The sequence below is a fragment of the Brassica oleracea genome, chromosome C1, assembly GCF_000695525.1.
Source record: "Brassica oleracea var. oleracea cultivar TO1000 chromosome C1, BOL, whole genome shotgun sequence".
NCBI lineage: Eukaryota > Viridiplantae > Streptophyta > Magnoliopsida > Brassicales > Brassicaceae > Brassica > Brassica oleracea.
Genome location: NC_027748.1, coordinates 35,694,355 through 35,721,909, shown reverse-complemented (window position 1 = coordinate 35,721,909; position 27,555 = coordinate 35,694,355). Strand labels below are relative to the sequence as shown.

The following is a 27,555-nucleotide window of genomic DNA, read 5'->3' as shown; positions in this document are numbered from 1 at the left end:
ATTTACATATATATGGCAATTAATGATTATGAATAATAAGGATTTGATAACAATTTTTACATCATTTTTCATTTTGTTTAATTTTATATTATTAAAAAAATAAACAATCACATTAACCATATAATAAAAAAATTAGATTTTTTCTTATATGTTATATTTTGAATTTTTTAAAATGACTTTAAATTACACAAATGAGGAACCCTTATATGTTATATATATTTTTTTTAAACGACTTTAAAATACAAAAATGAGGAAACCTTATATGTTAGATTTTTCTTATATGTTAGATTTTTTCTTATATGTTATATTTTAAAAATTTTAAAACGAATTTAAATTACAAAAATGTAAGTTTTCCTTAAGTATACGACTAAAAACATTAAAATGACATGTATCAATTCGATGGTTGATTTGAAAGCTTTCAATACCATATGGAAGATAAAAGTCAAAATAATTCAACTGTGAAAACAATATTGTTCACTTTTTTCAAGAATGCGTTCGATGAAAAAAATAAGTTTTTTATGTCATAATTTGTTTAATGTCCAATCCGATCAACCCATAATGTATTAATTATAGTTTTGTTTTATTATTTTTAATAAAAATTGATCCGATCCATCGAAAAGAAATTATATAATAACAACAAAAAATATTTTATATATATAAATAAAATGATCAAATATATAAAAGAAACTATCGATAATATATACAAATAAACTCAACCTGCGCAAGCTTATCCTAGTTATTTATATTTTTAAAACATTTCGTTTGGTGCCAATAGTTTCATTAATACGACTATAGTAGTATAGTTTAAGCAACATATATGTCACTAACTAGTCCAAAAGAATTTATAATTTTTATATTATTGAAGTACATAAACAAAAGTTGCAAGAAAAGTACACTGACAATAATAACAATTTTTAGAGTTATCGAATGTTAGAGTAGTGACATAATCACATGTTCACATGGTGTATTAAACTATTAGTACTATATCCGGTGATTTGAGGATTAAACTACACATTTATAGTTGACAAAAAAAAAACTACACATTTATAAAATACACAGAATATGTAAAATTTTCTCTTTTTTTGTTTGCAGAAAATGATTAAACGTGCAAATGTTTTTTCTTACGTTCAAAAAAAAAGAAAAAAAAATGTTTTTTCTTGGTCAAGAGAACGTGCAAGGAAGTAATAATAGTAATTACTAAATATAAATACTTTTAAAATTTAATGAAAATCAGTAAAACAAACGCATTTATGACACACGCGATCCATTCGCGAGTCAGCCAACAATTTCGCATGTTGTTACGAATAAAGTTAAAAAAGTAAATTAATTAAATTGGCGCTTCGCATCTCGTGATTCATTCACGTTAAAAATTTGTCTGGAGCTCGTAAAATAACCCACGTGACTCACTACGTGTCGAACAATTAAAATAAATGCCACACGCGTAAATCGCACTTCACGACGACGCACGTGCTTTAAGACCGTCTATATATCCAGTGACGGAACCGGACAAACCTGTAATGGTCTTTTGCGCCAATGATAAAGGAGAAAAAGGAATCTTTTTCGTTTATTTTTAAATTTTAAAAGTTTATAAATAAATAAATCGTGGTGTTCACATGCCTCATGTTTAACTTCATCCCACGTTTTTCATTTTCCTCCGTCATTCTCATTTCTTCCTTTTTTCCGGTGACCCTTTAAGCTTTTTCTCCTTGCCAATATTTGTTTGATTCCGGCGTTTACAAATCGCTCGAGGTTTGAGATCGAATCATCGTGGTTGCTCCGCGGCTTTGTATAACATGGAGAGAGATTTTCTCGGGCTGGGTTCAAAAAATTCACCGATCACTGTGAAGGAGGAAACCAGTGAAAGCTCCAGAGATTCAGGTTAATATTAAATCTCTCTGTTGGACTAAATTCTCCAACCTTACTAGTCGATTTGTTGTGGATCCTGGATTAATTATGTGTTAGGAGTTACTACTAGATTGAGAATATGTTTTTTTTTAACCCGACTTTGTTGTTTGGTCGGGGATTGGATTGTCAGTTTGTCTCTTGGAGGAAAACATTGTCCTTAGCTTTCTCGGGAAACGAACTGTGGAATTTTATGAAATTAGTATTACTCCTACTTTGTTTAGGAAACCGGTGAAAAACATGTTTTAGGTCGTACAGATCTTTAAGCTTGTTTTTAGGGTCGACACAATCAAAACTCTAGGGAGAAATTTTGTTTTCATGAGTCTGATACTAACCGAGAAAAGTATTAGTTAATTTTAGAAACGAATACGTAAAATGCTGGAAAAGAAAGATTGAGTAGAGACAAAAACATAGAGAATAGAGACGGTTGGTAGTAGATTAGTATACAGATAATTTTCACTTCTTTTTTTTTTTGAAAAAGTTTTAAGATTATTTATATTCGATGATTAAATATTTGATTGTGTGTTGATTAAGTGAAAGTGGTGTTGGGTATTATAATCAATAATATATAACTGAATGTACAATGAGAATTAATAGTTTTCTCACCACGATGAATAAACAAATTACGTCCACTTTGTTTTCTTATCAGCCAAAACGTGGCATTCCATAAAAGTAGTGCATCGACCATGTGCTGTGTTATGTATAAAGTTGAATCTCTCTTTAATTTTAAATTAAATAGTAATAGTAATAAAATATAATGATTTTGAATAATTGTCTATTTATTTATTTATTTGGGACATGGTTTCTAAAGGTGGTTTTGTTGCCTCGTTGAATTTGTAAACAGTATCGGTTTCTTTATCACATAGTTGGTGACATCTTTTTCTTAGGTTGGGTGTTGAATTATCTGTCTCTTAAATTTATTTGTATGATCTCGAGACATTTATGGTTTAACGGTAACCACTTCATGTCTGACTTTTAAACTGATGTAGTTCGTTTGTTTCGTTTCCTTTTGCAGCCCCGAGTAGAGGAATGAAGTGGTCATTCCCAAACAAAGCCTGTGCTACCTCTTCTCCTCAGTTTCTAGCTTTCAGGCCATCCCAAGAAAACAGACATAGAAACCTTGGAAACTATCATCTGCCACACTCTGGTTCCTTCATGCCATCATCCGTAGCTGATGTTTATGATTCCTCCAACCGGAGCACTCCTTACAGTTCTGTCCAGGTATTTACCATATCAATACCTATGTATACCCAATTATCAGATTGATTGGAGTTTATAGACCCATGTGGCATTAGGTCAAGTTTGGAACAAGTTTCTTTTGTGATTCCTGATTGATCAACACTTAGTGATTTGTTTGGAATGTAAGATAAGCTTCAGTCTAAACAGTTTCCTTACAATTATATTATTTTTTTTTTTTTTGGTTTCAGGGAGTTAGGATGTTCCCTAGTTCAAAACAACATGAAGAAGCTATCTCAGTTTCAATGTCTAGGCCGGGTCTCCAGTCTCATTATGCACCAGGAGGAACAAGCTTCATCAACAATAGCGTAAACTCGCAACCTTTGGTAGGAGTTCCTATCATGGCACCTCCAGTATCAGTCCTTCCTCCTCCAGGTTCCATTGTTGGGACAACTGATATTAGGTACGTACCCACTGCTTCTATCATTTCTTTGTTATTCATCATATCATGTATTGAAGTAACATAATCTATTTCATGGCCGACTCAAACTTTCTTCTTTTGTCAGATGTTCTTCCAAGCCATCAGGATCATCACCTGCTCAGTTGACCATCTTTTATGCCGGTTCAGTTTGTGTTTATAATGACATATCTCCTGAAAAGGTAACTCAAATCACTTTCTCCCATATATTCTTTAATCATTTGCTTTAATAATATCATTCCTCCATCACAGGCCAAGGCAATAATGTTACTTGCTGGAAACGGTTCCCCTATGCCACAAGCCTTTTCACCACCACAAACTCATCAACAAGTGGTCCACCATGCTCGTGCCTCCGTTGATTCGTCAGCTATGCCTCCTAGCTTCATGCCTACAGTCTCTTATCTTAGCCCTGAAGCTGGAAGTAGCTCAAATGGGTTCGGAGCAGCTAAAGCAGCAAGAGGCTTTACAACAACATACCACAACAACCAAACTAACGCATCCAATATCAATTCTTCAGTGGTAGCTTCTTGTTCTGCCAATGTACCTCAAACAGGTAAAATGGGTAACGCAAAGTCTTTTATACCTAATGCTAACTAAACTCGGCCTAGCTTTACTGCTATTTGTATGGGATGTAGCTTCATTCTGGTTATGTTTCTTAGCAGTGGCTTTACCTCAGGCTAGGAAAGCATCTATAGCTAGATTCTTAGAGAAACGCAAAGAAAGGTACACACAGCAATTCTTCATAGACGAAACCAATTAACGATCTCTCAGACTTAACTCTCTCACACTTTTGGTTTTGCAGGGTCACAAGCCTATCGCCATATTGCTTAGACAAGAAGTCATCAACAGATTGTCGCACACCAATGTCTGAATGCATAAGTTCTTCTCTCAGCTCTGCAACCTAATCTCATTTGCAGTGATACTCTGCTTTGCTTCCGACCAATCCAGACCCATATTTTGGGGGTTTTTAGGTTATTGTATTTTTTGTTACATAATTTTCCTTTTTCTCCTTTCCTCTGGTTACGCTGAGTTTATTCTTAGCTTATACATGTGTAACTTTTTTTTCTTCTATCGCTACATACACTGAGTTTCTTCAATAGTTGTATTACTTCGATCATCTTATTTTGGCCGAATGTAACAATTACTTGGAAAATTTGTAGAAAACGTTGGTTTCTTTATTTTTTGTACATATGATTCTTCAATCAGTTCAATTGGGTTGTCTCAATATGGAAAAGCCGTTTAGGAATGCGATATTATATTATTACACCAGTTTTGCTAATTCATAGTATGTCAGAGGTGAACAAGACCAGACAAAAGGAATGGACAGGGGAGCTTCTCAACTATGGACGTCGATGAATCAAATATGATAATATGATACCATGTCAAGGAAATGGCACCAAAGATTGAACATCAGAGGACATGATAAGTTTACTACTGGGTCTTTTTTAAATAATTATCTGCAATAATAAGAACACATAGATTGAATGAGGTTTTCTTCTCTCTTATACACTACATATTTGTTTTAGCGAATTTTGTGATTTTCAGTATTATTTTCCGGTATATATCACAACAAGTTTCCTTACATAGATTGAATTGGACTTTTCTCTTCTACACTGATGTTTGTTTTAGTGACTTTTATGATTTTTGGTTTTATTTTCCGGTATATATCATAACTAGGTTTCCTTTGTTTCTCTTCTGATGATGTAATATGAAAGACGGAAGAAAAATAGAGTTGAGGAGGAAGAGGCTAATGTGGGAGCAACAGAGTTCATAAGCCGAGGGAAGACGGCAAACGAAAGCATTAGTGCTCCCGTCTATTTTGGCAGCTAAAAGGACTGAAGCACCACTTTCTCAAGCGCCCAGTGACGTACTGCCTTGTTATCAACTCGATAAAATAAAATTCATAGACGCAGAGACTTTTACAGAGACTAAACTAACTAACGATGAACTTATTCTTGATATGGGCGTGTACTATATACTGACAGCTACATCTTGAAAACCCTAATTGTACGCTTCGTGAACCCTGATGTTAATGAGCTTATTTTCCCCTTATTGGGCCTTTCAAATTTTTTGGCTAGGTAGCGAAACTCTTTTGTTTGTCCAGTAGTACTAGATTGGTAGTGGTGATTGTTACTCGTTAACTTCTTTTTTTTTTTTTCCTGTTGGATTGATATTGAAATAACCATGCCTTACACAAAGCCGGCAAAAGAACGAAACCTTTCCGGAACCATAAGCCGACGAGGTAAAACAACGTAACACCCCTTGGTACCAAGAGTAAAACAACAACAAAGAACATGACTTATGCAAAAACAAGGAAGAGATAGATCACTAAAAGAGAGGAGAGCACCACCTTGCACTCAAGGACGAGCATACCTAACGAGAACACATCCACAAATAACACCAGAGGAGAAGATCATCGAGGTAGACCGGACGCACACGAGCATCACCAACGCATAAACAGAAGAAAGGTTAGAATCCTTAACCGTCGATGTACACACCCTTCAATTCCAACTAAGACTTGCCATTGGACCTTGATTGTGCTCTCCACGCGCCTCATACGCCCAACACTCTACGGCGAAGCCTATAAAAGCTTCCCGAACACGTCTTATTCACACAGCCAGTAGCTGGATAAAAACACTCCACTCCAAATCCAGGACAATCACGAACAAATCGGAGACAAACGACCAACAATGGAGCATTGTCTCCTAAAAACATCTATCTCTCTCCGATTCTCTCCAAAACTAAAATAGAGCTCGTAAAAGGCTCTGACCCTTGAAGATCAACAACCAAAAGAGTTGACTTCAAAGAACAGAGACAACACACCAAGCCCAACCTCTCCAAACAGTCCAAAACCAACCAAGTTTCATAAACAGAACGAACGGAAAATTGGGATTCCAAACCCTAAGTCTAAAAGCCGACCCCCACCTAACCTCCATAACTCCTATCGTCTCGCCACTTCACCAGAGAGGAAGAACGAGACCCAAAATCAAGATCTACTTGACCAGATCTGAGCAACACAGTCGTCTTCCATCACCAGGGTCGCGAGCATATCGACAAAAGAAATAGGAGATGGCAGGAGGCAGAAAGAAACAGAGACGAATGGAGCCGGAGCGGGCGCACTCGCCGGAACAGATCTAGGGCGTCGGTGTCTTCGAGAGTCGTCGAGGAGGAGGAGTCTTCAAGGCTCTTCTGTTTACTCGTTAACTTCAATGCATTTAATAATTGGAAATTGGGCTGTATCACTATGAATAAAAACAATAATTAGCTACATAACCAATTTTCTTAGTACACCTATACACGGCTTCACTTTTGTATAATAATTCTATTTTGTCCTTCAACACAATCGGTAAAACCTGAAAAAAAAATAAAAAAAATAGAATTTCCTAATAATTACATGTCAAAAGTTGCTCGTGGTTCTTTGATATTCATTCACTCTCTGTAATTTTTTTTTTTTTTTGGAGAAGGTGAATCTGTTTCTTCTCAGATTTGTGGGATTATTGATGAAATTGTCTATGTGGGATTTCTGGGAGTATTTTGTGATCAAAAAATTTCTCCCAAAATTTCAACCTTTTCTGCTTCTGAAACCGCCATCTCGCCGCTGCAGTTACAGCAACTGATGCAGCAAGGAACATCACCCAGGCCGACGACATTGCGGCTCTGTGCATCCATCTTTTCAATCTAGGATATTTCATTGAGTGAAGACAAAACATGAAAACATGTAAGTTTTGATTTGCATTCGAAGACAAGGAAGGAGATGAACAAGGATTGTATTTCTATACTATTTTTTATAAAATGAAACAGATTCTTTTTTTCTTTCAAATTTGACTATTTTCTTATTTGCCATGTTTATTAATATATAATGTACTATTTACAATGTTATATTTCATTTGATGCTTGGAAAAAAGTTCAATCTAGTTAGTTGTTGGTTCATGCTCTATTGATATGAGTTTTGTATCGGTGTATGTATGTGTTTTACATTGATATGAATATGATTTTGTAAAGAGAAATAGTATATTAAACGTAAATGGAATAGAATTTATTATCACATCAAATAAAACAGAATACAATGTGATGTTGAATGAAATAATATTCATACGATGTTGTCTTTCCACCTCTTTTCTCTAATGCCGTTAATCTTTACATATTTCTCTATAGTCAATCTGAATTTGGGGTCAGCAATTAACTTCTTTTATGGAATCATAAACATTTCATAATTTCACTAATATATATTATTCTATCTATTTTGTTCCATTTTATTTGGATTTAAGATTTATATTTAGGGTTTATAATTAAGTTTAGGATTTAGTGATTAAGATTTAGGGTTTACTATTTGGAAGGTGTAGGTTGAGGTTGGAGTTAGCATTAACTTCTTTTATGCAAGCATAATCATTTCATAATTTCACTAATATGTACTATGCTATTTATTTTGTTTCATTCTGTTTGGGTTTAAGTTTTATATTTTAGTATTGCTTCATATGTGTAATGTCCCTATTTTGATATTTGGATTAAGGTTTATGCTTTCTTTTAGGGTTTAGTGATTAATTTTTTTGGGTTTAGTTTATGTACTGTTTGGGTTGACGTTTAGGGTAAGCATTACCTCATTCTATGTAATCATAAACATTTCAAAATTTAAACAATATATGTTATGCTAGTTCGTTTGTTACTATTCTATTTTGACAATGCTTCGTATGTACTATTTTGCATATTTTGATATTTGGGTTAGGGTTTATATTTCATTTTAGGGTTTAGTGATTAATGTTTAGGATTCAGTTTATAGAAGGTTTGGGTAAACGTTGGGATAAACATTACTTACTTCCATGCAATCTTAAATATTTCGAAATTTGAACAATATGTAATATGCTATTTTATTGTTACTATTACATTACTATGGTTGTCCTATACTATTTTGGTTATATGGAATGTGAATTTTGTAACTTTAAATTCTTCACGTATGTTCACATATGTTACGTACTTTGAATACACTTTTTACTTTAAAGTGTCTGCTATTTTTTTTATTGTATACCGTTAAAATTTAGGTGATAAATAATCTGGGACATGCGCTTTGTTTCCATATGTGATTGTAAATACACCACAAAAAGCACGAAGTCATCTACTTTCTCACTTGCAACTGGAAACTTGTTAAGCGCGGGGACAAAACCATACAATTTAAAGTCTAAATGTCTGACATTGCATTATGTCAAAATCATTACCATTCACCTGATTTATATTCAAAATATGGCTATTCTGCAAATAAACCCTTTAATAATGCCTTTATAATTACAAGTGTCGTTAGCTTAATTCTTTTTTTTTAATAACACGGCGTATCCTAGCCCCCACCGAAATAAGTCCAGACTAGCGGCAAATATTCGTAGCCGGAGTACGCCTCGGTCACCGGATGCTGGAAGAACCCGGATGCAGTACCGGTCCTAGAATTCTTAAAGCTAAAAACCAAAAAAAAAATGACCGAAAATAAAAAAATATATTGGTGGGGGATCTAGAACCCGGATTTGGGCAACCAATACACTAAAGAGATATTTTTGGAAAAATGTGGTCAATTTTATTGATATTAACTGGCGGCCGGAAGCTATTGCTTCTATTGCTTAGACCCAGGATTAGCTTTGCCCGTATGATAAATTTTTGCTTCCAGTGACCAACGGGATTCGAACCCGAATCCGTATTGGAGTCGAAGTTGCCTTGAAACTGCTGGACTGTCTGCGCTTGGTTTAACTTAACTCCTCTTAATGTATCTATTCTCGTTTACTCGTTTTTTTCCCATGAGCACGCTTAAAGTTTTACTAACATTTAGGATTTGTTTGATTCAAAGTCCAAAGATGTTACCTTAGGCTACAAGGTTTGTTTATGGAAACCCGATGACAAACCATAATCCCAGCGATAAAAAAAAACTCGGTTTGACGGCAGAAGAGAACTATAGTAAGCACCTCAAAATCAATCAAATCTTATCTTTAAAAGTGAGTTGGTGTTCATTACTGAATGTACAGACTTGGTTATCCTCTAATAATCCAATCCTCAAAATTAATTTTATTATTTCCATCTCATTAAGTTATTAACTCCTAATCATATTTTTAGTTGAAATGTTTTTTTTTCTCTTTTATTTGAATTGAAATAAAATGCTCTCTGTTTAGGGGGGGGGTTGTCATAAAATAAAACTGACCAATGGTTGAAGTTTAAGGAATAGCTGTGTTTCGCTTAATTAACTCCTTGGATCTCCATCAGTTATCCGCTCGAAGCTACATTTTTTTACCGTTGCTGAAGCTCTCCAATTTCTGAGTCTTCATGTAAGTTTCATCTGGAACCATTTCGTCTATTTACTCTTTCGGATTCAACTTTTTTTTTTTTTTTAATTCTCCGTAAAGATTCAAGATTTTGTTTTTTTTTTGGGGATTTTGACGGACAAATGAATATACAAAAAAATTGACTAACTTTGGCTCTTCTGTGATGCAGTTTCTGAGGAATGAATTTCTTGCTCCGATCTGCTTCCTCCGCTACTCACCGCCCCCCGGTGAGCGAACCACCACCACCGCCTCAACCTCCGCCTGAAGCAACTTTGGAAAGAGCCGAAGAGCCTTTCCTACAATATCCATCCCTCGAGGATCATATAGATGGATCTGGAGACGACCATGGAAGTGGAGAGTCAAATGCAAACACCGGTGGCTCTGGTGTTGAGCGGTTCTCAGATGTATCTGAGGAAGAAGGATGGATCTCAATTCCATATCGTAAGAATACTATCACTTACTCCAAGTTTTGATTTTTTTAAAAGTAACGGTCTTCTCTACTTATCCTAATGTGGTGGTTGGTGATCTCTTATTACAGAGGAGATCCCTGACAACTGGTCTGAGTCAGTTGATATTCAGTCACTACGGTCCCTAGATCGCTCCTTTGTGTTTCCTGGTATGGCACTGTCTCTCAACCCCATCTCATCATTTTAGCTATTTTGTAACTTCAGTGTGACATTTTTCTATTTTAGGGGAACAGATTCAAATCTTTGCATGCTTATCCGACAGTAAAGCAGACACAGAGATCATCACTACTTTCAAAGTTGCCGAGGTGATGAGCAGAACTGTAAACAGAAAAGCCTCTCACAAACAAAACGGAGATATCTCTGACGGGGAGAGTTACGAGAGTATACCATTAGGGGACCCTGACGGCCATTTCGCAGCTCAGAATGGGAACAGTCCTGGTAAAGAGAGTGTTGATTCACAAAAAGATGGTGAATCCATCTTGAGGAAGGAAGATCACAAGAGACGGACGGAAGACTTGCTTTCCAGGTTTCAGAAGTCTCATTTCTTCGTTAGGATTGCAGAGTCTGGCGAGCCTCTTTGGTCAAAGAAAAGCTCTATGGCTGCAGATACGGAGGAGGGAGATGGAAAGAGACCTTGTGTTAGTGCTTTTGTGGATAGAGGGGAGTTTGATCCTGATGTTGCTGGAGGTGTAGCTAGGAGTAGAGCAAAATGCTGCGCCTTACCCAATGGAGACATAGTGGTATGTGATAGTACTTTTGTTACTTTCTGTCTTATTAGTTGTTGATTCTCACACAAGACCTTTGTTTGGAAGGGTGCAGGTCTCTTTACAAGTTTACATCGTTGACTGTCCCAAAGAACCAATCATTGAGATACTACAGTTTGAGAAGCATCAGGACAGGGACCCACTTTCTGACTCGGATCATGAACACAAGGATCCATATGGGAATCTTCTAAAATGGTTGATACCATTGGATAACAATATTTCTCAGCAACCACGTTCTTTGCCACCTCCTATAAGCTCTAGCCCAGGTCTCAGCAGCAGTGCACACAAGCCAGCAATCTCTTCCGTCTCAGGCTCTCAGCTCTTCTCGTTCGGCCATTTTAGAAGCTACTCCATGTCTTCTCTGCCGCCGAACACTGCACCGGTTACCGGACCCGTGAAAACACAGAGCTCTAAACCATCGTTTGACATTGAAGACTGGGACATTTATTCAGCTCAAACGTTAAGAAACGGTCAGAAGCGTGGGACTGAAGAGCTCTTATCTTTCCGGGGTGTTCCCTTGGAGTGGGATAGGTTCTCTGTTCGTTGCGGACTCGAAGGTATATGCATTCCCGGCAGGAGGTGGAGGAGGAAACTCAAAATCATTCAGCCTATTGAGATCAATTCTTTTGCAGCTGACTGCAATACAGATGACCTTCTCTGCGTTCAGATTAAGAATGTTGCTCCTACACACACTCCAGATATTGTAATATACGTTGACGCAATAACGATTGTTTTTGAAGAGGCGGGGAAAAGTGCTTCTCCTTCTTCAGTGCCAATCGCATGTATTGAAGCTGGAAACGAGCATAGTTTGCCGAATTTGACTCTCAGGTTTGTTTAAACGACCAGTAAGTTTCAGAAGTCTTCAGTAATTTAACTCACAGTTTGCTAACGTTTCAGGAAAGGTGAGGAGCACTCATTCATCGTGAGGCCTGCCTTTTCTGTTGGGAGTAATGTCAAACCCTCTGCTGCAAGAAAAGAACTCAAATCATCGAGTTTGTCTCTTCCGTCTGTAAATTTTGAAAGAAAAGGGAGCGGTTTTAGTGGGGATCAGTATGCGTTTATGGTGTCATGTCGATGCAACTACACAGGTAGATCCCCGTTGCTGTGGTTTGTAGCCATGTTTATGTCTTTTTTTTTTTGATTTCAGATCTATTGTTGTTTCTTAAATGCTTTTTTTTATTTCTTGGTTGGATTCAGAATCAAGGCTGTTTTTCAAACAGCGGACAAAGTGGAGACCTCGAGCTTCGAAGGACCTGATGATCTCTGTTGCGTCTGAAATGTCAGGAGAGCCTTGTGGCCCTCATGGGAGAGCCTCCCACCTACCTGTTCAGGTCATTCTCTCTCTAACTAACCCTAGAAGTTAAATATAACTAACTACAATGTAGTTCTAATCTTCATATTAAATCAATTACTGGCCATGTTCAAAGATTACCCAAGTTAAACTCCAATGGAGTCTTTTGTATTTGTAGCTCATACTTATATTCTCTACTGCTTTCAGATATTAACTCTTCAGGCATCAAATCTAACACCTGAAGATCTGTCATTAACGGTTCTCGCTCCAGCATCATTCACATCGCCTCCGTCTGTGGTGTCCCTAAATTCCACGCCTACCTCTCCTGTAAGCCCATTCCCAGGGTTCTCTGAGTTCACAGAGATGGTACAAAGCGAGAAACGCAACACAACAACAAGGCGTAAAGTGCAACCGTTACCCTCAATGCCACTGGAGACGACAAGGACAGAGACTACAACAAATGACGAAATGAACTCTGCTTCTTCCAACAACCCTTCAGATGTTGTTCCAAAGAGCGGCTTAGGGTGTACACATCTCTGGCTACAAAGTCGAGTTCCCTTGGGGTAAAAACCTATAATACCAACATGATTTTAGTTCAGGTTGTTACCATTGTAAACTGATAACCTTGGTTTTACTTTGTAAATGTGTCAGATGCGTTCCTTCGAAATCTACAGCGACGATCAAGCTAGAGCTTCTCCCTTTGACTGACGGCATAATCACTCTTGACACTCTCCAAGTCCACGTCAAGGAGAAAGGTAAACACAAACACTTCTCCCTTTCTATGAAAACATCCCATATGAACAAAGTAAAGTTTCGAAAATAAATAATGATCTGTTCATTGTAGATTTTTCAAAATGATTTTTTTTATTTGCTGATAAAGAATCTTCAATATGGGTTGATGTGAGTCCTAATCATAAAGTGTTAGATGCTCCTGTTTAATGACTCAACACCAAATGCTCGTTGTAGAATGTTCAAAATGTTTCTTTTTTTTTTCTTTGGTAAAGAATCTTCAAAATGTTTCGTTTTTCTTTTTCTTTCTTTGATAAAGAATCTTCAAAACGTTAGATGCTCCTGTTTGAAACACTAAATGGGCTTGTGTGTGTGTGTGGCGGCAGGTCGTAGGTACATACCGGATCAGTCACTGAAGATAAACGCAACGTCAAGCATTTCCTCTGGAATGTTTTAGTCTTTTTATTCAAGATAAAGCCAATACCACTTTTTATTCAAACACTGAGCAGTGACATTTAACAGGTCCATGTTCATCTCAATAGGGCTTCATTAAAAAAATTGTGTGTTTAAAACATCCAAAAGATGTTTCAAGGTTTGAAAGAAATGTTATATGATGTAAAACCACTTTTGTCTCCTATTTATTTGAACACAAGATATGAACTAAATTACTGTCATATAACCTATTATAATTATTTTCTCTTTAGAATTTCATAAAAAAATATATTGGTAACAAATAATTATTTTTAGTTATTAATAAATATTTTTAAAATTGTACAATTCGTATCAATACTAATTTTACACTTCTTTTGTTAATTAAATAATTTTTAGTTAATTAATATCAAATAAATTCTTACAATTTTTTTTGGTTAGGACTTAAAAGTATTATACAAATTTGTTTTTTTAGGATTTTTTTTATAAAAAAGGAAAACAAATATCAAATATTCTTTTACAATTTTGTAGGATTTTAGAAAAGGAAATTAACATTACATAATCTATTACTATTATATTTTGTCTAGGATTTAAAAAAAATAAATTTCTATCAAATAATTATATCCAGTCAATACTAACTATTTTTTAAAGTTGCAATTTTCAAAATTCATTTTTTTTTTCAATATCATTAATATTTTTACAATTTTTCTTGTAAATTGAATAATTGTTACTATCATTTTTATCATTAAATTTTTGAAGTAAAAATTGCAATTAAATAAAATTTGACAATTCTCTCTGGTCACGATTTAAAAAAAAGAAATTTTTTTTATCGATTAAGATTAGAAAATAAATTCTTTTAGAAATCTATTTTGTTTAAAATTTTAGGAAAAGAAGAAGTTATTTTTACATAATAGAAGTTTTTATTGACACATTCACAATCTAATTTTTTTAATTCACATATATCATAATCATATCAGTTGAAATATTTGAAGTTAATTTTGATTTATATTTTTTAACACAAAATTATTAAAAAGTAAAGTTAGTTAATTATAATAAAAACAAGATTACTTTTACGTTTTTATTTTATTTAGACTTTTAAAACGGAAATTAATTATTTTATTTCTTTTAGATTTTAATACAACTATTTTATTTTTAATAGAAAAATTCTGCTTATTTTAATAGAAATTAATTATTTGATTTCTTTTAAAACGGAAATTAACTATTTGTAGCTGTTTTTTGTCATAATTTTTTAACATACAATTATCTATTAAAAAATAAAGTTATTTACTTATAAGAAAATAGTAAGAGTACTTTTACAATTTTCTTTTAATTATGCTTTTAAAAAAGTAATATTCTTTAATTTTAAGTTAGTTTTTTTCATGTTAATAATTTATTGTATTTGTGTGATTTTATAATTCGTTTTTGTTTAACATTTTTTTCTTAAAAGTTAATGTTTATCTTTTATAATTCGCTATCTTTAGTATATTTTAAAACAAACATTATAATGAAAAATAATAATAACAACAATAATAATAATATTAATAATAATAATAATAATAGTAATAATAATAATAATAATAATAATAATAATAAGACTCTTAAATAAAATTTATAATTAATTTTTAAGAAAAATCGTTTTTATTATTTTAGTATATATATTTTTGATTGTGATATAGTTTAACATATATCACATTTTTAAATATTTAACTACTATGTGTCACAATCATGTTAATTAGCAATTTTGAAGAAACAAGCTCAATATAATTTTTTATAATTATATTTTCATTAAAAGTTTAAAAAAGAAAAAATATATTAAGTAAATTGTTTTCAAATCTATTTCTTAGGATTCTGAAAAATGAAAATTTCTAAAAACATTACTACTAAATATTTTTTAAAAATCGTTTTTACTATTAAATAATTTTTAAAAGTAGTTTTTTCAAAATTCATTTTTATTATCTTATTATATATATTTTTAATATTTTATATATTTAAACACATGTCACAATATTAGAAAGAAAATTATTATCAAATAATCTCTTGCAATTATCTTTAGATTATGATTTTAAGAAAGAAAAATTACTATTAAATAATTTATATATAAATAAAAAATTTAATAAATTTTTTTTGTTTGTTAATATCTTAGTATATATATTTTTAATTATGAGATAGATTAAAACATGTCACAATCTTAAATATATAATTGATATGTGTCGCAATCATGTTAATTAGTAACTTTGAAAAATCAAGCTTTATATAATAAGGTGTGTGCTGCATTCTATGGCCTTTTCTCTTATTTTGAAATGTTTTTGATAAAAGTTTACTTGTATTTACGCTAATGATCACAAAGATATTAGGAAAAAATTGGACATGAAATCTAGATAGAAAGCATATGGAATGTGGTGAGCACCGGAACTTAGATGCACCCGATGGCAGAGGATCATAGCTCTAGCAAAAACCCTTAACGAAATCTTGGGGTGGGGGAGACGACGACGAAGATGGCGACGCCGTTGTCTAAACTCGTAACGAAATCGAAACCTCACAGCCACGTGTGCTCCACCTCCCATTCCCTTCAGAGACAATTCTGGCTACGGCACTTCTCCGCCGTCGCCGATTCTTCGTTATCCACCTCCGCCGCGCTTGGAAGCCAAACGAGTTCTCCCGCTCCGCCGCAAGGTTTGTCATCAGCCATACTATCTCTCCCAATGCTTGAGGTTGGGATATAGCGAATTGAGAGCCTTTTTTTTAAGTTTCAGATAAGAAAAGAGGGTCGAATTGGTCACGGTTGCTGTTGTTCTTGCCTGGTGTGATTACCTTCGGCCTCGGATCATGGCAAATCGTTAGAAGGGATGAAAAGGTCGGTCTTTTTTCTTCTTGAGCTCTTTAGAATCAGTAAAGGTTTCACCTTTGTCCTCTCCTTCGTGTTTCTAGCTTGATTGGAGTTTGTTTTAGCTGGAATTTTGTATATTTTTTTATACGTGTCTTAAGCATTGACGAGCTTCAGACCAATACTTGTGGTTTTGTAATGAGGGAAAGTAGTCAGATCTACGTTCTGACTGGAGACTCACACACCGATCTCTATGTATAGCAAAAGTGTTATTTGTGTGCCCCATGTACATTAGTTTCAGTGAGGCTTGTGTATCACGATGATGTTGGGCTGTTCGTAACTCTTTCGTCTAAGTAATAGATATGTTAATACTTGAGAGCTCTTATAATGCATCATTCTCAGTGTTGGCTACAGCTCCCATGTCTTGCTTGCACCTTCTCTTTCTATTCTGTTTCTTGATTTCTTTTCCCTTTTTCTTTATCTTCTCAATGGTTGCTGAAGCTGGTATGCTTCTGGCTTAGTAGAACCCAAAGCTTGATTCGCTCCTTGTTAAAAGCAGATCAAAACACTGGAGTACCAACAACAACGGCTGAAAATGGAACCTATGAAACTAAATACAGAACATCCTCCGGATAAGAATCCGGATGCCTTGGAGTTTAGACGGGTTAGTTGCAAGGGTGTGTTTGACGAGAAAAAATCTATCTATTTGGGTCCACGGTCTAGGTCCATATCCGGAGTGACTGAAAATGGATTCTATGTCATCACGCCTCTGATGCCAATCCCCGGTGACCTGCATAGGTGAGGGTAATGATCCTTTCTCCTTGCTTTTAAGTCTTTCTATAACCATTCATCCATGTTGTTGAAAAATCAACTTTTTGTCAACCAGCATGCAGTCGCCTATTCTGGTGAATCGCGGATGGGTTCCTCGGAGTTGGAGGGAGAAGTCAACAGAATCTACTGAGGCTGACTTCGTTACAAATGAGTCAACAAAAGCTAAACCACTCTCCCATGAACAAAGTTCCTGGTGGAAGTTTTGGTCTAAGACGCCAGTCATTACTAAGGTTGGTCTTGTTACCCACCCTCTTGTTCAGAAACTTCTTTCATTTTGCGTCTTTATCAAATCTTGTTACACACGTTATGACTTGTGGAAACTGAAATCTTGCAGGAGGATTTGCCAACGGTTAAGCCTGTTGAAGTTATTGGTGTGATTAGGGGCGGGGAGAACCCGAGCATATTTGTTCCAGCCAATGATCCAAGCACCGGGCAGTGGTTCTATGTAGACGTTCAATGACTCGAGCCATAGGTCTTCCTGAAAACACAATCTACGTAGAGGACGTTCATGAAGACATAGATCGGAGTAGACCGTATCCTGTCCCCAGGGACATGAACACTTTGATCCGCAGTAAAGTCATGCCACAGGACCATCTCAATTACTCATTAACATGGTAACTACATACAGATACATGAGTTGTTCTTGGAATTGTTTTGTCCTAGATTGTGCTATGGTTTAATGAGAGAGATATGTGCTTGTGTCCGTGTCTGATGAAAGCAGGTACTCTCTCTCGGCGGCTGTCACATACATGGCTTACAAGAGGCTCAAGCCAAAGTCTTCCCGCAGATAAGCTTTCCCTGATCAATTCAAATCTCATTCTTTTTGTCACTTGTCTGCTTAAGTAATAATTGTAGTAGATGATGGGTTTAGGTTGAAACTTTCATAACCTAAAGGGGCACACTGGAATACAAATGATGTAACATTTTATTCAATTAAAATCTGAATATTCCACTGTCAATAGGATCTTTTGCCGCAGTGTTGTTGACTGTTTCGTTGTATTAAAATCTGATAATTCTGCATCAAACCATTCTCTTAAAAGATGAACTGTAGCAATCGATTTACGTATGCAATCTAACTAGGAATAATGACTTCATAATTGTGATTTTGGATCTCTTTCTGAGTTAGCAGCATAGAAACGTGTAGACATGATAATGAAAAGGTGGAAAAGGTCTTGCATGGTTTAATAGAAAAATATATGCGCTGAATGTAAGAGTAGAGCCAAAGCAAAGAAAAATATCTACTATGCGAGTAAGACCTAAAAGCAAAAGAAGAACAAAAAATTTAGCATTTGCAAGTTTGTTAAACCAACATAAGGATCACATTTTTTAGTGTTACAAATTGGTTAAACCAACATAGAGATTACATCTAACATTACAATAATAAGCTGGGTTAAAACTAATGTTGACCTGACTAACAAGGAGAGTAGAGTTGACTTGTCATTCATCGAGTAAATGCACTCTAACAGCGGAAACCACTCGTCCTGAGAGTTCAAGTTCACAAACCACAGTGTCTCCTGTTCTCAAGTTGCACCTTTCACATACAGCTGCCCAGCCAAGGAAACTATGTGAACCGCCGTAATCCTTGGTGTAGCCATCGAGTTTTTCTCCATCGGGAAGAAGGAAGTACATGTGGGTATTAGGAGGACTAAACTCTAAGTCATACTCCTCGATCACCCACGTATTCACATACTACTTGTTCAAACATTAAAAAGGACAAAAGTCTGAATTAGAAGCAAATAGACATAAGCCAAGTCTGCAAAGAAACTTAACATGCTACAACTATTACCAGGACTATGTTCGTCTTCGTTAGCGTCTTCTCGAAGTAAGGGTTTCTCGGATTTAAGAGGTATCGCTTAGGGTTTTCGACATGAGCATAACCCTTTCTTGCTCGGCTACTTGTTCCTCCATTTGCTGAAAATTCAGACGACAATACAATTAAAAAAAAGAGAGTCAGTTCTTCGCCTTAAAATGAAAATAATAGGTTTGAGTATGATGAGCATGAGTATGATTTGTTTCAATGGTCTTTACCAGAGGCATAGGCAGGGGTTGTCTCCTGGTGAAATGGGTGAGTCGCAGGTTCACCTTCAAGAGGTACTGAAGTGATCTCGTTCCCATCTTTCTTGAAGATTCTCACTTGAAAATACATTGTGTCTTGGTGTGTGAAAAGCAAGGTATCATCTGTATCTAAAAGGTTGTCATCCAAAAACTCATCCCAATCTTCTTCGACCATATACAAACCATCCTTGTCTTGCCGGAGCCAACATTGCCAGGAATTGTTCCAGAGAACACTAGGCACCACCCTGTGTACAAAAGCCTCACCAGCGCTTCTCACAAACTCTTCCGGAAAAATCCTCTTAAGAAAGCCACAAATCAGAAACAGTCGTTAACAAAATATATAAATACTGATATTAGACGAGAAACACATGAGACTGAAAGCTATGACTGAGGAAAGCATAAGCTCTTTCGAGCAGAACAGAGAGAGTTACCATGGATTTAGATTTCCAGTTTTGTCCAATAGACAAAGACTTAATGAAGCTGGGGTTGCTCAGATTTTCTCGGTTCTCACTCTCGGGCAACATTGTCTCTTGGAAGCTAGATCGGTTCTGCAAATTAGGTTTTGTAAGAATAAATTGCATCTGATATAATAAAAATCAAAGCGACATTACTGGAAATAGATAAACATTTATTTTTGCTTCTTTCGTACCTCTTGTCCGATAGACAAAACAGAGGACTCTATAATGAAATAGCTTTTATGGTTTATTCAAGCCTGTGTGACAGTTAGCGTACGTACGAAGCTTCTGAGTTAAATTTACCAAAGTACGCCTAACCTTTCAAGTCATAGGGTACTAGTCTCGTGGAACGGGTATTGCATAGAGCTTTGAAAGAGATCTGTACCAGAGAATCCATAAAATTGAAATTAACAATCTTCGATTAAACTTCAAACGGATTCGTTGTCCAAAAAAAAAAAAAAACTTCAATCGGATTCACGAGAATAATCGAGCAAGTTAGATTATCCAAAAACAATAAAATCTACACAAACACTAACTGCATAAAATATCCGACCTCTGACTAACCTAACTGACCCGAACCAAAATAACATAAAATAGTTTAAGGAATCCAAAAAAATTAATATTCGAGGAACCATAATAAAACCAACTCATTCTAAAATATTCGGGCTATCTGAAAATACTAAATTATAATTATATGCTTGAATATAGTAATTATTTTTAAAATATGATATCCAAAAAATATTTAAAATATCTGAAGATATAATTGGAATTATCCAAAATACCTAAAACTTTCAAAATAGTCAAAATAGATATATGAAAATAACTAAAACTACTCAAAATTTCTTTGAAAAATATCTATTGGTTCTCTATCCAACCATCTAAAGTGAATTAATTTTCATGTTAATTTAAAATATTTTGTTGTATGTTGTATATTTTTATCTTTAAATTTTAAGATATATTTAAAATTTTCAGTTTTGTATATAGTTTATAAATGGATTCACAAACCCGAATTCGAATTTGGATCAAAATTTATAAGTATCCAAATGTGGCTTTAATCGTTAACAGCAAAAATCTGAAATTGCCCACCCCTAATTCAAAGCCAGAGTACTTTTTGTAAGAAATTTGGTTTAGTTTGGTTTACTGTTTACCTGCCCACAACCAGAACAAGATAAAACTAAAATCACTCTTTCCGGTTCTATGGACCAATCAAACCGGCCCTTTATTCCAATCATCTAAACCCCACCAGTTTCACTCAAACTGAAAACTCAAACAGCATTGTGTGCTTGTACTTCTCACCAGCCTTAACCACAACAGACGGGAAATTCAGCTGGTTAATCGCGTTCGGGAAGCCTTGCGCCTCAAGGCACACACCTGCATGCTTCCCATAAACCGCATTCCCTTTCCCAACCACTCCATTCACATAGTTCCCGGTATAAAACTGCATTCCTGGAGCATTGGTCCACAAGTCAAGTATCCTCGAGCTCGCACCGTCTCTTAGCTTCACTGCGTGTTTCAGCCCGTCCTTCTCTTGATCAGTACAGTCCAACACGTAGTTGTGGTCGTATCCTAAACCCACCTCTCCAATAGACTCGCCAATTCGTTTCTCCTCGGTGAAATCGAAAGGAGTTCCCTTTACCGGCAAGATCTCCCCTGTAGGAACTGTGAACTGATCCACAGGAGTGACATGAGACCCCCAAATCTGGATCCTATGGTCAAGAATGTTTCCTGAGTCGTGACCCGCTAAGTTCCAGTATGTATGCTGAGAGTGTCTTTGTTCTCCGGAACTGCCTCCATGTCAAGTCTCATGGTCGTGGCTGACGTGAGAGTGTATGTCGCCATGACGGCAGCCGCACCGGGGTAACCTGTGAAAGGGGTCAATACACATTGATTATATATTTAGCTTATGGAATCGCATATATATAACAATGAGATGTAACCTTCTTCTCCATCGGCGCTGTGATATTTGAAAATGATGAAAGGTTTATCACCGTCTTTCTTGTGTCCAGCAACGTCCCATATCTTCTTATCGAAACCTTTGTTACCACCTGCATATAGAGAGAGAGTAGCATTTATGTTGCACACATCTGATTAACTTTGAGAAAATGCTATTGAAGCATACAGAAGAAGAGAGAATGGTTTCTATACCGTGGAGGCTGTTGGGAGGCTTGTTGATGGGAAGAGTGTAGTCGACTCCATTGAGACTAAACTTGCCCTCTTTGATCCGATTTGCTACACGGCCAACTATGCAACCAAAGTAGGGTGCAAGCCCTTTCTGTAACAATCATATAATACATATTACAGTTGAGATTCATATAAAAGTATATAACACATTACCATTGTCACAGCATCCAGATATTTTTATCATAAACAAAAATATTCACTACAAAACCTGAACATATATATATATATTTCTTAACAAAATGATTCAGACACTATGCATGCTAAGAATTCCAGACACATCTGTTGTTGTTCCTTTCTTCTTCTTCTTCTTTTTTGTAACACTTCCTTATAAATACTTTATTCACAAATTCAGACAACAGAAATCACATGGGTGGAGTTTGAAACCAGATACATCCAAAGCCATTAATAAGACCTCCTTTAAAAAAAAAAGTTAGGTAAATTTACCGCGTACGGATCCACGGAGTCGAATCCGAGAACTACATCAGCCGATTTCCCTTTTCAATTGTTCAAAAAATCAAACTCGACCATCAGATGATTAATTCGGATGTGGAGAAAAGGAAAACATATAAAACGGATGAATATAGAGACGATCGAGAACGAACCGTTCTTGTCGGGGACAAACAAGGAGGTGATGGTGGCACCATAATTTGAGATCTTGACATGCATTGATCCATTGTTGAGCTCGAAGATCTCAGGAGTGTTGTTCTTGCTCTGATCTGCCATTACCGATAGTTTCAAAGGTCAAATTAGGGTTTAGGATTAGAAGGAGGAGATGCCAAGTGATTAGGTTCTGTTGATATGCAAAGAGAGAAACGAGGGGGAAGTGATCAGTTTTGTTATCTTAATGTATCAGTGCTGACGTCATCTTAGTCCCAAACTCCTCTGTTGTTTTCTTTTATTTGGCCCTTTTCTGTATATTTTTTTTACCATACTATGATCCAAAAATCAGACTTTTTACCTTGCTACTAGATTTTGATGGGATTAATTTTTTTGACAATAACCTTTCTTTTATCTAAATTTTTAATTTTATATATAACTAATGTTTACATGAACTATTTTTTAATTGGTATATTAGATAGATTACGATTTTAGGCGAGAATTTTTACCCGCACAAAACATAATATTATTTTAATTAAAATATTTATAGAATTATCATTTTCAGTTTTATTTCTCGTTTTAGTATTTACTTTTTAATTTTATATCTATTAATAGAAGGCGAAAATATATTTTATGTTATCAAATATAATCAAATTTTAATCCTATTATATATAATTTTCATTATTCATAACATTTAGTTTTTGATCTGTTAATTTTCACAAGTACAGTTATTGTAAATTTAATATGATATATTTTTTTTACTAAATAACCTATGTTCTTTTAAATAAATCTAAAATTTTTAAGAAGTATCAAAAATATTGTATTACTATATTTGTATCGAAGTAGGATAATATATTTATTTAAGTCATTTCGCTTAATTTTATTTTATGTTTTATAACATTTAAATAAGATAGTTTTTTTTATTTGCTCTTCTTCTTGGTAAAAACTTTGGCCAAAACTGAAATAGGATCATTTTTATTAAAAATATATCTACCATTAGTTTTTGTTAGGTATTAAATTACAATATGGAAACTGACATTTATATGAATTTAGATTTATCAAAAGTTGATAGTTAGTAACAAATTGGGTGGTTAGTTATTAATTTTTTGAACTATTCGTTGAAAACAAACAGTTTTTTTGGTTAAATAAAAAAATTATGAATATTTCTATGTATTGGTTGATTTATTATAACAAAATCCCACCTTTTGATACATATATGATTTTTCTTATACACGAAAATTATATATATTTTAGAAATGTTCTATGTATAGAAATATTACTCAGTTTGAAATTATTATATTATACCTTCAATTATATTATGTTTTTATGTTTAGAATTTATTCTATTAAAATATTAAATATATTGATTAGATATTATTTGGAGTAATGTAAATGAACCAAATATATTGAAAAAAAATCTTAAGATTAATATTTGATGTATTAGGCATACTTGATTTTTTTTATTAGTTTAATATGGTAAAAAAAATATATATCCAAATTTATTTATTTGTTGTATTGAATATTTCAGATTGTAAGTTTAGACCTCATGTTCGAATGACTTTTGTTATTTAGACCTCATTTTCAAAAGTCTCCCAAAACCAACAGTTAGTCTGTATATAAAAATTTGAAGACGATATACTTATATCATAGGTAATAGGAGGTAGACCTTATATTATAATTAGGCCTGAGGCTTATTATCCGAGATCCGGATTCGATCCGAGATCCGCTCCGGATCCGCTCCGAAAATAGGATATCCGGGGTGTCCGGATCCGAATCCGGATAGTAAAATCTTGGATCCATGCAAACCGAATCCGGATCCAGATATCTTAATTTTTAGGTCCGGATATCCGGATCCGGATCCGTATTTTTAAAATACATTAAATTTTTAAATTTTATTAATATTTATATTTGATATATTAATATTTATACATGAATTAATCTTATAATATTATATTTTAGTTTTTACAATATTATAAACATATATAAATATATTTATAAATATTTAATTTATGTATTATATTAAAAAAAAATTAGTATTTTTTATTAAAAAAATTATTTTTAATTATTTTGACGGATCCGGATCTGGATCCGGATATCCGCGGATAATAGAATATCGAGAAGGATATCCGAAACCCGAATATCCGGAAACCACGAATCCAGATCCAGATATTAAATCCACGGATCCGACGGATCCGGATCCGGATACCCTAAATTTTTCAGATATCCGGATCCGTCCCATGGCTAATTATAATATTGCATTCTAATAATAATCTATGAAAATTTAAGCCTTCTGTAAAAAAACAAAATACGAAACCTCTCAAGTGTTCACAATGTTTGGTATAGTTTGCTTTTAAACAGTTTCTTGTATAGGGTTAGTGAGTTACAGTTATATACTTGTATTATTTGCTTAAAATTAATATGTATGTCCACTTTTTTTCCCATCTGATTAACATTATTAAAAGGCCTAAGCCCAACAGGGCAAAACCCAAACAAAATACAAAAGCTCCATACAAGGCAACCGAAGAAAACAAAAGAAACACACGCGTCTAGACATCTGCATGAAAGAACCACGTGTTTTGACCTCATCTACCGAGGAAGACACGCGTCCCATAGCCTCCACCGCTTTCGCCGCCTCGAGCTTCACCACCGGAGACCTAAACGACGAAACACCGGAATCCACCATGCCACACCGGAGACACATCAATCACACACATCTCCATCATCTTCTCCAACATAATTCATCACCGGATCAACCAGAACACTTAATCGCCGGATTCTCCCGGGAACTCAGACCACAACTACCGAAGAAACTTCCAACGACTGTATTGGAAGATTAGGGAATTTAGTAGCGACGAACACAAACCTGAGTTTTGGAGAGCTTCAATCGAATATATCGAGATCTCATCCTAACTCAGACCACCAAACACAATCGAAACATAACAGCTAACTCCACTCGAGATCGAAACTCCAAAACAAACTCCAATATCCGTCAGAGCGAAGATCAATCGATGTTGGAGAAGAACGAACCAAGGCCGGATGATTCCGCCAAGGAGAACGCGAAATCACCGGAGTCAAAAGCCGGATGATTCCGCCAAGGAGAACGCGAACCACCGGAGTCAAGAGCCGGCTACACAGCATCAAAGGAACCACCGTATACCGGAGTCGGCGATGAAGGGACCACCGTGATTCTCTCTCTTCTCCCAAAAATTTAAGAGAGAAAGGAGAGAGAATCTACCATCCCTTCTCACAAGGCCACTAATATGTATGTCCACTTATATAAAGAGATGGCTTCTTAAATAAAATAAATAAATAACTGAACACAACATTTATCAATAGGTCATGTTCTTATTTAAATAGAATAGGTGATCTAAAAATCAGATCGGACCGAGCGGTCAAACCGGTACCATGACTTATTAAAGAAACTGAGTCAGATTTGGTTTAAAACCGGAATTTGAAAAAAAAACTGGTAAAACCAACTTAAAATCGGTAGAATGATATCTTGCATATTTGCATTGTTTTAGTCATTCATTCCTGCACATGTTGAATCATTTAGATTAATATTTAGGCATCTTTAGGTTCTATATTGCATACATAAGTGATAAGTCTTTATTAGGTGTTGGAGCTTCCTTTGGAGTTTTTGGAGGTATTTGGAGACATTTGGGCTCTTAAGGAGTAGAAAATGATCATCTTAGCGAAATGGGATTTGGAGCGAGGTTCTGAAGCGACCTAATGCACCCGCTCTAGACGATTGGAGTGTAGAGCGACCCACTGGAGCGAGGTATGACACCCGCTCTGTACCAGAGCGACTTCTCGCAGCGAGGTAGCGTACCCGCTCTGGGCCCAACATCCCGTCGACAACTTTCGAGAACCGGAGCGACCAAGACGGAGCGAGGTGGGTACATCGCGCGTCAAATCCATGAAGTGCGAAGGAAGCCATAGCGACGTCTCAGAGCGAGGTGGCGAACCCGCGGTGAAGCTGGAGCGAGGTCACGAACCCGCGCGCAAAATTTATATTTGGTCGATTTTTCATGTTTTGCTGGACATTCTCAGGCTTTTTTTTTGAGGTCCACTAGGTTTTTAGGAGTCCTATAAATACTCTCTAAACCTAAAATTAGGACTTATCTTGTTTTCTATCAAATCAAAGACCACTTTGGAGTGAAAGATCTAATCTTGATCATTATCTTTTGTGATTGCTTGATTGCTTTGATCATTAATCATGTTTAGACTTAGATCAACTAATGATTTAATGTCTACCATGATAATGAGTATGCTTAGAATTGCTATCTAGACTTAGGGGAATGTGTTGATTGAAACCTTGTCATTTTAGATTAAATCTTAGTCATCTGAAATCAAAATCCTATGCCTATGATTCCTCCTTTATCCATTTGATTGAAAGTTGCTAGTTAGTTGTGTTAGAATCTTGTTAGTTTAATCAAACCACTTTATTGAACTGAATGCACTTAGATTAAGTTTGAACATGCATTCTCTTTGCATCAAAATACTTAGAAATAGATTGACATCTTAAATACTACATGATTTGAATTAGGACCCTTGAAAAGTCCATTTCAAATTTGGCGCCGTTGCCAATTCTAAGTCTTATTATTATTATAGCTAGTACTGATACTCTCTCCTAGCTCTTTTGTATCTCAGGTGCATGAACTTGCGGAGCAGAGGCTCAACAGACCTAGTTCCAAGAGTTGAAGACATTGGAGCACTTGAAAGGGAGATTGCAAGGAGAAGAAGAGAAGAAGAGCAACAGGCTCACCTAGACAGATTGGGGTTTGTGATAGATCAACATCAGAATCAGCCTCAAGATGGAGATGGCATTGGCCAAGGAGCTGCCAACCTTAGGCCACAACACCCACAACACCAAGCTAGAGCTATTGGCACACATGATGAGCCCAATATCCATGGGCATAGAGATGGCATCAGAGCACCAGCTGTGGAAAACAACAACTTTGAGATCAAGTCAAGCTTGATAAACATGATCCAGAGCAACAAGTACCATGGTCTTGCCTTGGAGGATCCACTAGACCACTTGGATAACTTTGATAAGCTGTGTGGTACAACAAAGTATGATGGTG

At 35.3% G+C, this 27,555-nt stretch overlaps 3 protein-coding genes and 2 pseudogenes across 4 annotated transcripts; 3 read left to right on the top strand and 2 right to left on the bottom strand.

Moving 5' to 3' along the window:
- The first annotated feature begins 1,617 nt into the window (after positions 1–1,617).
- Positions 1,618–4,734, top strand: LOC106322872 (protein TIFY 6B-like). 2 transcript variants are annotated; one of them, XM_013761022.1, is made up of 7 exons: positions 1,618–1,878; positions 2,918–3,123; positions 3,330–3,541; positions 3,645–3,738; positions 3,809–4,109; positions 4,216–4,279; positions 4,359–4,734. In XM_013761022.1, the coding sequence occupies exons 1-7, from the start codon at positions 1,794–1,796 to the stop codon at positions 4,459–4,461; spliced, it is 1,065 nt and encodes a 354-aa protein (XP_013616476.1). In that variant the 5' UTR covers positions 1,618–1,793; the 3' UTR covers positions 4,462–4,734. The 2 variants fall into 2 exon arrangements, with proteins under 2 accessions (XP_013616476.1, XP_013616484.1); XM_013761030.1 differs by having other exon boundaries at positions 1,620–1,878; positions 4,219–4,279.
- A 5,007-nt stretch (positions 4,735–9,741) lies between these two features.
- LOC106315820 lies at positions 9,742–13,730 on the top strand. The gene is made up of 10 exons (XM_013753649.1): positions 9,742–9,852; positions 10,019–10,290; positions 10,388–10,465; positions 10,542–11,056; positions 11,136–11,908; positions 11,978–12,168; positions 12,278–12,411; positions 12,579–12,934; positions 13,023–13,126; positions 13,487–13,730. Exons 2-10 carry the CDS (start codon positions 10,029–10,031, stop codon positions 13,555–13,557), a joined length of 2,484 nt encoding a protein of 827 aa, XP_013609103.1. The 5' UTR covers positions 9,742–9,852; positions 10,019–10,028; the 3' UTR covers positions 13,558–13,730.
- Positions 13,731–15,958: 2,228 nt separating this feature from the next.
- LOC106341302 lies at positions 15,959–18,554 on the top strand (annotated as a pseudogene).
- A 21-nt stretch (positions 18,555–18,575) lies between these two features.
- On the bottom strand, positions 18,576–19,774 carry LOC106341313 (B3 domain-containing protein At5g25470-like). The gene is made up of 4 exons (XM_013780108.1): positions 19,671–19,774; positions 19,213–19,537; positions 18,971–19,095; positions 18,576–18,873 (listed from the first exon to the last, which is right to left on the bottom strand). Exons 1-4 carry the CDS (start codon positions 19,761–19,763, stop codon positions 18,622–18,624), a joined length of 795 nt encoding a protein of 264 aa, XP_013635562.1. The 5' UTR covers positions 19,764–19,774; the 3' UTR covers positions 18,576–18,621.
- Positions 19,775–20,729: 955 nt separating this feature from the next.
- LOC106324961 lies at positions 20,730–22,707 on the bottom strand (annotated as a pseudogene).
- Positions 22,708–27,555: the final 4,848 nt, after the last annotated feature.

What these genes read in the sequence shown, in the direction of transcription:
- LOC106341313 (XM_013780108.1), bottom strand. Translation starts at nt 19,763, where the DNA reads ATGTTGCCCGAGAGTGAGAACCGAGAAAATCTGAGCAACCCCAGCTTC. An exon ending in ACTGGAAATCTAAATCCATG is followed by an intron (nt 19,538 to 19,670) that starts GTAACTCTCTCT and finishes GGCTTTCTTAAG; the next exon opens with AGGATTTTTCCGGAAGAGTT. An exon ending in AACCCCTGCCTATGCCTCTG is followed by an intron (nt 19,096 to 19,212) that starts GTAAAGACCATT and finishes CTGAATTTTCAG; the next exon opens with CAAATGGAGGAACAAGTAGC.
- LOC106322872 (XM_013761022.1), top strand. Translation starts at nt 1,794, where the DNA reads ATGGAGAGAGATTTTCTCGGGCTGGGTTCAAAAAATTCACCGATCACT. An exon ending in TGAAAGCTCCAGAGATTCAG is followed by an intron (nt 1,879 to 2,917) that starts GTTAATATTAAA and finishes TTCCTTTTGCAG; the next exon opens with CCCCGAGTAGAGGAATGAAG. An exon ending in ATGACATATCTCCTGAAAAG is followed by an intron (nt 3,739 to 3,808) that starts GTAACTCAAATC and finishes CCTCCATCACAG; the next exon opens with GCCAAGGCAATAATGTTACT.
- LOC106315820 (XM_013753649.1), top strand. Translation starts at nt 10,029, where the DNA reads ATGAATTTCTTGCTCCGATCTGCTTCCTCCGCTACTCACCGCCCCCCG. An exon ending in TTGCCGAATTTGACTCTCAG is followed by an intron (nt 11,909 to 11,977) that starts GTTTGTTTAAAC and finishes CTAACGTTTCAG; the next exon opens with GAAAGGTGAGGAGCACTCAT. An exon ending in ATGTCGATGCAACTACACAG is followed by an intron (nt 12,169 to 12,277) that starts GTAGATCCCCGT and finishes GGTTGGATTCAG; the next exon opens with AATCAAGGCTGTTTTTCAAA.